This window comes from Pollachius pollachius (assembly GCF_949987615.1).
Source record: "Pollachius pollachius genome assembly, chromosome: 4".
NCBI lineage: Eukaryota > Metazoa > Chordata > Actinopteri > Gadiformes > Gadidae > Pollachius > Pollachius pollachius.
Window position 1 is genome coordinate 19112628 of NC_136937.1, and position 12114 is coordinate 19124741.

Below are 12114 nucleotides of genomic sequence, written 5' to 3' on the forward strand. Positions count from 1 at the left end.
TTATTGCTATTTGTATATTCCATCCTATTGGTTGTTGTTTATCTATATAATCACACATTCTCGCCTTGTTTATTCCCACGTAAACATCGGCACGTGGGGGCAAAGCTCTGACGTAGGCACGCAGTAACGTCTTGACGTAATTTTCCACACAGAGCTTGTTGTTTTCAGCGTTGGACTGCAGCACGTGTTTCCCACTGTACTGTTTGGAACTGTGATTTTTTTTTGTATGATGTATTCCCAAAATTACATATCTAATCACTTTAACATCGTTATCATAATCTTACGTTTCTCAAATAACAGTGAATAGCACCAACTGGTTAGATGTGGTTAGGTTACACACAAAAATAATAGATGTATTGTCGAAATATTGTCTTACATCATGAGAGAGCATGGCTGACGTGAATTTAAAAATGTGAAACGTGTTTAAATCCCAACACCGCCCTCTGTCGACTGTTAATGATTATTAATAGCTGTGTATGCCTAATTATACTGTAATAATGATCTGTATTGTTACAGGAGCATACACATTGAATGAACAGTATTTTAGGTATGTGTGTACCAGAAAAGTATAGCCTAAAGGCTATACTTTGTCTAAGGAAATGAGCAATTTAATCCGATTGAATGTAAAGCTTATCTCAGCGACACAACTAGTCCTAGTTGATATCCCTAATAAATACAAAAGAACATGCTGTTGAGGATTGTATTGACAGTTAGATATTGTTTCACCTCGTGCTGTTCCCTGTCCTCATGCCCCTCCCTGTCGGATCCCTTTCTCTGTCCCCCGCTTTTAATTGATTACATCCCCCTCCCTGCCAGAGACCTGTCTCTCAAACCTCCAGTACACTGGAGATGATCAAACTATCCATGTCTGTGTCTTCATCCTGTTGTCCTCCCTGCCAGACGTTTGGCAGGGAGTGGTTGGTAATAACATCAAAGGGCCCTTGTGTTGTCTTATAGTCTAACAACACATCCCTGTCTCTGACCCCCACTTTTAGCTGATTTAATTAATTCCCCGCAGACCAACAGGTCGGGGGCCCCTCTTGCCCAGGTATCACACTGAGCCAAAACCGTTAGCCTAGAGAGGGTATGGGCGGTTTGTGAGTGGCTTGTAGAATATGCAGAGAAGTTGTGTAACCACGGATGGACCCTGGTGGTTGTTTTGGGTATTCTGTGTGAGCCTCAGCCCAGGAATAACGTGTTGAACCAAGTATTGACTCTGCAGTCTTTTGAAGAAAAGGACTTTGAAACTTCTTCAATGCTTACAATATTTTTTAAAATCTTTATTGATTAGGCCATCGTTCACGGATGCATGCTGGACTGTTGCTCCAAACACAGGTAGTGGTCGTATGTCATGAAAAACATTTCTTAATGAAGCAGTATAAAGCCCATGTAAACCTTAGCACAAAGCACGCTTAAACAGGCAGATCTAAAGAGGCACCCCAGAGGCGCTGTCTCCCCCCACTCCCTGAGACAGACTGCTCACTGATTGGCCACCGACTTCCCAAACAGGACCTTCAGCTCGTCTTGAGTGGTGGACTCCTTCTTCTGCATGAGCTGGGCGTGGCCCTTGGTGACGCCCCATCCGGCGGGAGTGGACATGGAGGCGCAGTGGGGGCGGCCGGACGCCGGCGGGAGCTTCTCCCAGTAGTCCCGCCGAGCCCTGACGGGGAAGGAAGTGAACAAGTACACACAATAAGGATGGGCGTCTGAAGGGTTGGCGGCGGCAGCCATTGGTAGCCGTGTGTGTAGAACCATACGGCCCTTGGAGACCCAAGTTCAACTCTGACCTGCGGCCCTAAATTTACATTTACATTTAGCTGACACTTTTATCCAAAGCAACTTACAACCATTCATGCACACATTCACACAGCAACGGCGGAGTCAACCACGCAGGGGGGCAGCCAGCTCGCCATGCTCGTTGACGCAGCTAGGAGGAGCCGGGGATCAAACTAGCAACCTTCTAGCAACCTTCTGGTTACCAGCCAACCCACTCTACCTCCTGAGCTAATGCCCACCCTCCATGTGACATGCTGTCCCTCTCTGTCTTCCACCCACGTTTCTCTCCGTCTACATTGTCCTATCACATAAAGGGCTCACAACCCGTAAGGCCCACATCACATCAGATGACCCGAGGCACCCAGTCCGGCCAGCGTAGAGGGCACGTTTGAGCACGAGCCTGGTCCCTTCTGCGATCCTGGCACCCAATCAACACGCCCTGTAGGCACCAGCCCAGAACTCTCGGTTAACGTGTCCGTCTGTATTCAGGAGTCCTGTGTTGTGCTCTGTTGTACTATTACACCTGGCGCCATGTGTCTATGTACTGTGTTTAAATGTGCGCCCCATTTTGAATATGTATTTCCTCTTTGAGGTCAATACTTCTAAAAAAAGTCCCATAAAGAATAGAATGTCTGAGGGGCGTCCAGCAGCAGGCAGACCGGTGTGTACCTGGCTCGGACCCAGGGCTTGGTGTGCATCTCCAGGCCACTGCCCCAGGAGCCGTGCTTTTCTGAGGCAGCCGGTAAGAACCCCCGCTCTGCCGCCAACTCCTCTGCCAGGGCCCGCGTGTGGTAGGGCTGGAAGCCACAGCAGCCTCCGATGTAGCGGATGCCAGAGTCGTAGGCGTCCCGGGCGTACTTCTGCATGTCCCACCGGGTCAGCACCCTGGGCTCCAGGGCTGTGAGGAGCAAGGTGAGCAGCTGTTCATGTTCACGCTCCAGAACTGATCCATGAGCTGGACTACACACCAGACCAGAATAAACAACAATCAGGAATAGGGGTGGAAATCACAGGGTACCTAACGATACGATAAGATATGCGATACAGCGAAACTGCAATAATCAATAAATTGTTAGACAATCCAAAAAGATACATGTCTAACGATGAACACAAAAACACTGTGAAAAGGTTTTTCAGGTACTCGTCTTTGGTTATTTAACTTCCGTTCAGCTTTCCTTCATTCACGTGTTGAGCGCCACCTCGAGGAGCAGGGAAATCTGTTCAGAACACCTTATTCTATTGATTAAAATATCGATACTTTGGCCAATATTTCCTGTCTAACTCTTCTGGAATAAAACATATGATAAAATACAAATAAAATTATATTATATTAATATTTGGCACCAGTGTATAGATTCTCATATCGCATGAAGAAGGGAGACGATATATCGCCATGTCGATATTTTGTCCCACACCTAATCAGGAAGAAGTACCGGGCGAGACCGCTCACCGAAGGGAAACTCAGGGAGGTCGATGAAGCCCTGGCAATTGCAGTCGGGGGTGTGGTAGGCCAGGGGCTGGACCATGTAGTGAGCCTTCAGCCCAGCCTTCCCCACCCCCTCCATCATCATCTTCACTGTCTTCACAGCGGTCACCGGGTCAAAGTGGCAGTTGACCCCCACTATGTCAGCTCCTATAGAAACAGGTGCAGAACAAGTCTAACCTTCTGTTGGATTGAAAACATAATAATATAAACAATCTAATTTTATTTTCTTTGGTTCATAGTGTAACATGGGGTTGTTATTAAAGGAACACCAAATATCCTGTTTCAGCTAGTCCCCTCCACTTTCTATCAAATAAAAAAAATCCCTTCCACCGCAGAGTATCATTTTTCTATTTCTTTAGGGGAGGAGCTAGATTAGTGTGGGTGTGTTGCCAGAAAGCCTTATTTACCTGGCCCAGCAACCCAATACTGCAAGTGACAGTCAACGCATGCCCTTAACCTTAAGAGGGACATTTTTGTCTATTTTCACACCATATCGGAAATATTTTTAACTTTGAGATACTTTTTTTTTGATGTTTGGCTCTGGTTTTCCTTTAAAGCTGGTCTTTTGAAGTAAGACACCCTAAATAAAACCTGGAAACCACAACAGAGTGTGCGGCAAAGGCTTGAGGGAGAGCAGCAGGAAACATCCCACTATGAATGTTAGAATACATTCTTCACCATACCTGCTTGCAACAGTCTGACTGCACAGTCTCCAGGGCTGACCCCATTCAGGTCTCCTTCCGGTCCGATACACAGCGTCACGGCCACGGGCTTCCCTGTGGTCTTCAGGACCTGGACGGCCCACTCAGCCTCCTCCACATGCTCAAAGTACTGCCAGAACCACACAATACAAGCCGTCCCGTTGGTTGCGCTGGCTACATGTTTAGATCGAGCTCAGGGGAGGAGATAGGTGTGTGGTATCCCTTATCCCCTTCTTATATCGCATGAACAATAAACTGGACTGGAAGCAACAAACAGAGGCTGTATACAAGAAGGGTCAGAGCAGACTCTACTTCTTGAGGAAGCTTAGGTATTTTTAATGCTTGTAGCAAAATGTTATGTTTGTTTTATCAGTCTGTTGTGCAGCCATAAGTTGGGGCAGCGGCATCAGGGCTTGTGACTCTAAAAAGCTTAACAAGCTGATTAGGAGGGCTGGCTATTTTTTGGGGACTGCTGTAGTGTCCCTGGAGGTGATGATGGAGAGAAGGATGGTACAGAAATTGTTGAGTGTCATGGATAATAACACGCATCCCTTGCATGTATTGAGTAAACAAAAGAGTGTTTTTAGTGGGAGGCTACGACAGCTAAGCTGCAGAAAGCACAGATTTAAGAATACTTTTTTACCTACTGCAATTGCACTTTATAACTCCCCTTTTTAGTAAGGACAGAAGAATATTCATTTAAACTTTAGCTTGAGCTGCTTACATATATCAAACTTATATATACTTATATATGCTTATATATAAATATATATATATATATATATATATATATATATATGTATTTCATATTTTATTTTTTTGCACCTGTTTATTGCACAACTGTTTATTTGCACACCTGTATATTTGCACACATTTTGTACGGTTATCTCTGAGTAACAGCTGCTTCTACTTCTACTTATGCAAATGGACCAACCATTCCACTTTTCCATCCTAGGCTAGGTATTGTGGGCTCATGGTTTTGTTTAGGTGGGCTATGTATTTGTACATGTGTTGTGTTGTGTTGTGTGTATGTATGCTGGCTGCTGGAACACCTAAATTTCTCTGCTGAGATGAATAAAGTATATCTTATCTTATCTTATGTTTATGATTCTGTAATCATTTTAAATCCATCTAAATGATGAATGCAGCCCTTTTTTTGTACTGTATAATTTGTATGTTTGTAAGAGTGTCCTATAAGCCCATTCGGGCTGGCCACCTATGATGGTGCAGGACACTTAAATACAATAAAATCAAGTCAATAAGATGTTAAAAAAATAAAATAATTATTTTTTTCAAATCGGAAATAAGGCATACATGATCATTCCAGGAAGTGACTGATACTTGTACTGAGTGTGTTGAACGTGATTCTTTGGTATGTGTGTATATGTGTGTATGTGTGTATGTGTGTGTGTGTGTGTGTGTGTGTGTGTGTGTGTGTGTGTGTGTGTGTGTGTGTGTGTGCGTGCATACATGCACTGCCTCACCTCTGCGATGAGAAAGTCCACCTTCCTCTGGACATAGACCTCGATCTGCTTCATGAAGATGGCCTTTACTTCAGCCTCACTCTTGCAGCTAAGGTAAGATGGAGTCTGCGAGACGCCACCGGCCACCAGGGCGTCGCCCTCGTCCGCCACCTCCCTGGCCAAATCACACGCCGCCTCATTGATCTGCTTTCCCTGGAATTTAACACAAACTTTATTAACATAAAAGACAAACACTGTCTCCCAGCAGGTTATTTTCTCCTTTTCGTAGCAATATACAAATTCAAAATCTTCAAAAATACATTTAAATATATTTAGTTGCAGATCCAAAATACAAGTGAGGTTGGTCTGGGGGCGAGTTTAACTTTGTAAAGATCGGTTGGGACTTACAGTGAAACTCTGCACATTGCCCCTGTTCTCCAGTTTGTCATCACTGGCATAGAAGGTAAACGTTTGGAGGACGTCTGCTCCTGCTCTGAGGAACTCCCGATGCAGCTGCCGCACTGAAACCACATGACAAGCATGTTCTTAACATATGTATGCATGCAGGAAAGAGCTTTTAGGGAAGAGTAGGGTTACGAACAGAAACAAAATATGAATGCAGGGTCAACAGCACCATCAGTGGTTCAAACCATGAAACCATCCCATGGGTAAAACTCCTAAAAAAAATGATTTAGATATAAAATGTAGATTTTAGAGTTAGGATGTAGATTTTAGATTTAGGTTGAACAGATAATTCTAATTTTATAAATGTGTAGCAAAACTCAAACTTAATCTGGAAGTGAAGCAGGTTTTTCAGCAGCAAAAGTTTACAAACGGCCCCCGTAGTTAATGCATATTAGTTCACCTTATGCCTTTTACATGCATCAAAACAAAAAACACATTTGCATCTGTAAATAGTGAAATAGGATAGTTGATATAAACCAGCAGACTAAATGCGGGGTGGCTATTTGCGTGATAGTGCTACCTGCTTCAGGGTGTTCCGAGGCCGCCTCCGGGGTCCATGGCCCCGCCTTCACATAGCCTCTCTTCTCCAGTTCAAACACATAGCCTCCGTCCCCCAGCACCACCTCGCCTGCAGCCAAGCGCTCCAGAATGTTCTGTTCACAATTCAAATGACTTTAATTGACCAGGAATGATCTAACAACTTTACTTTCTTACTTAAAATTTTTTTTATCAGATCCTTATAGCCCTGCACTCTGTCCATTTGTTTTATGCAGCAATAATAAAGCATATGTTTTGCTATTCCAATTTAATTTGTCTGCAGCCTGTTGCGTTGTTCTCTGTATTGCCTCGATAGTAGGCTTTTTTTCCAAAGCCTTCATAAAAGGCAGAATGGAATGCAGCCTAATAATGAATATAATGCTATGTAATGCTAAATAAGGAATAGCCCTACATCAGGTGGCAAATACTTTCTTTAGACAAAAAAGACAAATTGTTGTTTTACCTTCTTCGCTCCTCCTGGTGCCATACTCCTGTCTGAGGTAAGTGTTCAGGTAAGACTCCTGTGCTCAGTTTGAGACAAAGTAGAACGCCTTGCCAACAGCCGTCTTATAGAGCTGGGGGTGTGGCTTATCCAAAGAAATGCCTGTCTTTCACATTTTTTTATCCATCTTTTTTTCATTTTGCATGCATGCCTGGACCCGCTCAACCAGCAAGACCTGCTCTACCCCAGGAGATAAAGCTATTAGCAGCCTAGTTACTGCTATACAGGCCTCATCTAGAATTGAATTGAGTTATCATTTATTATAATTATACTTACTTATATTTACTTACTAATATTATTGACCAGTATTGGCAGTCTAATAACAATTTAAAACGTTCCTGAGAGTAGCAGGCTGATCAAGTGAAATAATGCAGGGAGAAATGTTCCTCTTTAAACATAATAAAACTGTCAAAAGTGAAATTGTGAAAGTGTTCTGAACCCTATAGAAGTGGCAATGAACGACCCGCTCTACGAGTCAAGCACGTTTTGGATCCGAAACGTTTAGCCCAGGGACAGTCAGACAACAGCAGACAGACATATTGATGTGAAGTTGTGATGTATAAAGGTGACATACATATCACACTATATATAGGGGGATATATATATATATATATATGCACACACTTACTAACACACACACACACACACACACACACACACACACACAGACACACACACACACACACACACACACACACACACACACAGATACACATTTGCGTGATCTGTGTGATCCAGTCCTGAACAAATGAATTATCCTTGACAGTTTTGTCGTGAGCGATACACATTTCAGCAAGGAGTTGACTTGTGGTGATAATATGTTATTGTATGTTAACTGTTTGTGAGAAGAACCTCTAGAGTGTATAAGTATTCAGGGCGTCAAGTTGAGCCAGGTATCTAAGACTTGTTCAGCGTGGGAAGCCAGCTATCAGTAAAGTGCGCTAACAAGCTTTTCAAACAAAACCACAAAATAACATCTGTCTCTCTCTCTGCGTCCTCCCTCCCTATGTTTCTCCTCCATTGAGAATTCTTGCATTTCAAGCATCTGTGATTGACAGGCAATGTGGATTCCCAGAACCAATCATGGAAGAGATTCCCTGATTGGTTAGCCGGGAGAGGTCTAAACCCAAGACTCATACAGGGGCAGGCGCCTCTTCATCTTTCAAATAATAACTTATGAATATTGCTACAGCACCTTTAACTTTGGTTCACTATCAGAAAACTGGATACCATTTCAATCAAAATTCCTATCTATGGTTTGGCCATCTCCAATAGGGTCTGGGGTTTGCAATAAACTCCCCAAGGTCCATGAGAAGATAACACGTGAGGCTCAACAGGCATTGGTTGGATTGGATATGACCAGTGTCTTACAAAATAGACCATAAATATACAGATCAGGCTGTTTTTATTAAAATATCTCTTTTATGAATATTGTTTTGAAATTTTTTTTGCTCATGCAACTTGTAAAGAGTTCCATGTGTAGGCTTATGCAAGGTTTATGACCAGCAGTTATTATATCTATGTTGTCGGTAATTGTTTTTAATATGGCCTCAACGGTGGTTTACCGTTCAAAAATGAAATGCCAATATATGGGATTAGAATCCTGTCACATTTCAAAACTTATAAAAAGTAATTAAAAGGCCTGCATGTCTGCATTTCAACACTCAATACCTTGTAAAAAAGGTTTTGCAACATTGAAAAAAGAGCTTATAGACTGAAAAAAAGTTTCAAACAACTGCAAAAAGGATTTTATGTTCTATTTTTCCTTCTTCATTATTTTCACCAACAGATTTTCAAAGTTTCAAGTATTTCACCAGCACATCTGCAGAGTTCCAAATCTGAAGCTGTTCTCCCAGTGTATAACTTTGTTTCCCGGTTTTGAAACCTTGTAAATAGGGTTCTGCAAACAGGTGTTCATCCATTGAGAGAAAAGTTATGAAATATTTGAAAGGAAAGTGAATATTTATTTAAAAAAACATGTAAGGGGTAAATTTAGACCATTGCAATGTATTTATTCAGAACTGAGTTTTAAGCACTGACCTTAAAGGTCCCATGGCATGCTACTTTATGGATGCTTTAATATAGATATTAGTGGGGCCCTAACACAGTATTTGAAGACATTCCCGAAATTCAACCGTGGTGCAAAATTACAGCCACGACGAGCCAGTCGCACATTGAGCTTTCCCCAAACTCGCTGTTTCGGTGTCTGTAGCTTTAATGCAAATGAGGAAGAGAGAGGCGGGTCAAGGAGGAGGGTGGGGGTGTGGCCCTGAGCAGCTTGCGGCCACGGTACCATGCGCTCTGTTTACAGTGGATGTATCGCAATGGCGAGGCGCACACAGCCTTTGTCCGTGTTCTATAAATATTCTAGAACACTCCGAGTGCTCCGGCGGGAGTCCTGGAGCTCTATATCTAAATAATATCATATTAGATGTAGGGTAGTTGCCTTTTCGCGACCATGGATGGCGCTGTTGTGTTGTTGTTGGTCCTCAGCGGTTTAGCAATTGTGGCCTTTTGGCCTTACAGGCCACCGTTTTGTTGCAGGGATTCGCCCGCGCAAGCGCCATTTTTGTCAGTTGTTTGTTTCTCTGCCGTAAGGTAAGCAGCATAAACGGTGCTCTGTGTAAATGTAAAGTACTTATGTTTTATCCGTATGTTTTGTGGTAGAATGCTAGCCGTAGGTGAATCCTTCTCTTCTTTCTTTTCTTTTTTATACTTATGTGAGTTGTTTGTTTCTCTGCCGTAAGGTTGAACGGTTGAGCTGTGAATGAGAGAAATAAACGGCGGCGTGGTCCGAGCCATAAATCAAGAAAACCATCCGTGTGTCCCTCCTTCCGCACCCCCCCCCCAACACCTACACCAAACACAACGCAGAGTCCGGGTGTGGAGTGGCGTGAGCTCGCACGGCCTGGGTTACATATACATAGATATCTAAATAATATAATATATATTATCACGGCCAAAAGCTATGTGCGCCTCCAGACGATATTATGAATCTCAAACGACTGCGTCGGGTTCTCCGACGTCTCTGGTTCTTCCACTTCCACATCAATCTGAAGTAGACTGAACCGCACGCTGCCCGCTGCCGGCTGCCTGCTGCCGGGTGGTGGTGCTTTGTGGCGGTGATGCCTCGCGGCAGCGGGCAGCAGACAGCATGTCGCAGTTCATGTACTTCAGCGAGTCAAAGCCAAAGTTCCTTTCCCCCAATTCTTTCTCAACCATGGCTGAGATAACCCCAAACTACAGTCTCGTTGTGGATATACCAGAGACGTCAAAGAACCGACATGTTATGCGCCATAACACCAACAGCAGAACTATTATCCAACACTTGCGTTACAGTGTGTGTAATTACACACACACACACATGGCACTCGCACGGTCGTAGCTCATTGTCTCATTGGCGGGCCAAATTCATGCAGAGGAACTGGAGGTAACTTGGCCCCTTATGACAACATATGGGGCCACATTCCAAATCAGCGCGCCTTTGCTTCCATTTTTTATACCTAGTATAAAAAATGGAATACCTAGTGGATACCTAGTGCTCGTTTTACACCGAACACAAGTTTTAGCCACTGGGGGACGATAGGCAGGCTAAGACATAGACATGGCACTCGCACGGTCGTAGCTCATTGTCTCATTGGCGGGCCAAATTCATTCATTGGCAGGCAGAGGAACTGGAGGTAACTTGGCCCCTTATGACAACATATGGGGCCACATTCCAAATCAGCGCGCCTTTGCTTCCATTTTTTCAAAGGCGAGCAGGATACCTAGTGCTCGTTTTACACCGAACACAAGTTTTAGCCACTGGGGGACGAAAGGCAGGCTAAGGGAACTCATATTAATGTTAGAAAACCTCATAAAGTGAGATTTTCATGCCATGGGACCTTTAAGGGATTTGACCACACACGTTTATGAGTCACAGTGTTCTGCCGCTGATTCGTTTTGAAACCCTGAAACTCTGAAACTCCTTCGTCCTTCAAAAAACCTTTGTTCGTACACCTCGTTCCTGCAGGCAGGACAATTTGCTCTAAACCTATTCATTGCTCTCTGCTGACATACAGTCCAATCATATGTGCCGTTGACCGGGCTGTGCGTGATTGACCATTGGTTCGCTTTGTTGGTCGCTTGGCTGGCTGCTTTTGGTCGCTGTGTATTTTGCGGTGTTTTCAAATAATGTTTTTTATATATTATATATTGCCTCTTTGTTTTGTTAAATGTCATGAAGCCTAATATGTTCCATTAGTTCTTAGTTATAGCGTCATGTAGTTTGATATGAGTAAAACAGCGGTTAAAAGTGTGAGCACAGTGGTCGAAGCGATCTTTAATCAAGAGGTTGCCCATTCGATCCATTTTAACGTCAGATTTTGTTTTGCTCTTTTAGTCCATGTGATTGATGCAATCGGCCTCTTTCATTTGAACATTTGAGTATGAGTTAGTACAATAGTATGATAATTATAGGCGTAGAGCATCGCAACTCTTTTATGATCACAACACTTTTTAGTCAGACAGACAGCCAGAGCCAGCAGCCAATAGCCAGCAGCCAATAGCCAGCAGCCAATAGCCGCCAGCCATGGCTACACCAGCCACGTTCCAGCACCTTTGTGTCAGTTTCAAAAAACGAATCAGCACCAGAACACTGTCAATAATTACTAGACTCGTAAACTTGTCCCTGTGTTGCCAAATTTTGAGTCGAGTTTTCAAACACAGACTTACAGGCCTTTGAAAAATAAAAAATGTTTTAAATTATCACAGTATTCTAATCCCATAATTTTGCGCCTGTGTGGTCACATCTCTGAAAAGTCAGTGCTGAAAACTCAGTTCTGAATATTGCAATTGTGTAAATGTACACCTTACACGTTTACATGAATATCCTTTCAAAAATGTTCTCTCAACATATGAACACCTGTTTGCAGAACCCTATTTACAAGGTTTCAAAACCGGGAAACAGAATGATACACTGGGAGAACAAGTGTCAGAATTGAAACTATACAAATGTGCTGGTGAAACATTTTTAACTTTGAAAATCTGTTGGTGAAAATTGTGAAGAAGGAAAATAGCACACAAAATCATGTATTCTTGTTTGAAACTTTTATTCAAGCTATAATCTCTCTTTTCAATGTTGCAGAACCTTTTTTTTTTTACAAGAGGTCGAGTTTTCAAACTGATTAACAGGCCTTTGAAACT

General features: G+C 43.1%; 1 protein-coding gene across 1 annotated transcript; it reads right to left on the reverse strand.

Moving 5' to 3' along the window:
* Positions 1 to 1265: 1265 nt before the first annotated feature.
* Positions 1266 to 6965, reverse strand: LOC307074796 (betaine--homocysteine S-methyltransferase 1-like). Its single transcript, XM_079735149.1, has 8 exons — positions 6892 to 6965; positions 6412 to 6544; positions 5835 to 5947; positions 5448 to 5639; positions 3946 to 4093; positions 3227 to 3409; positions 2446 to 2674; positions 1266 to 1660 (listed from the first exon to the last, which is right to left on the reverse strand). The coding sequence occupies exons 1-8, from the start codon at positions 6913 to 6915 to the stop codon at positions 1480 to 1482; spliced, it is 1203 nt and encodes a 400-aa protein (XP_079591275.1). The 5' UTR covers positions 6916 to 6965; the 3' UTR covers positions 1266 to 1479.
* Positions 6966 to 12114: the final 5149 nt, after the last annotated feature.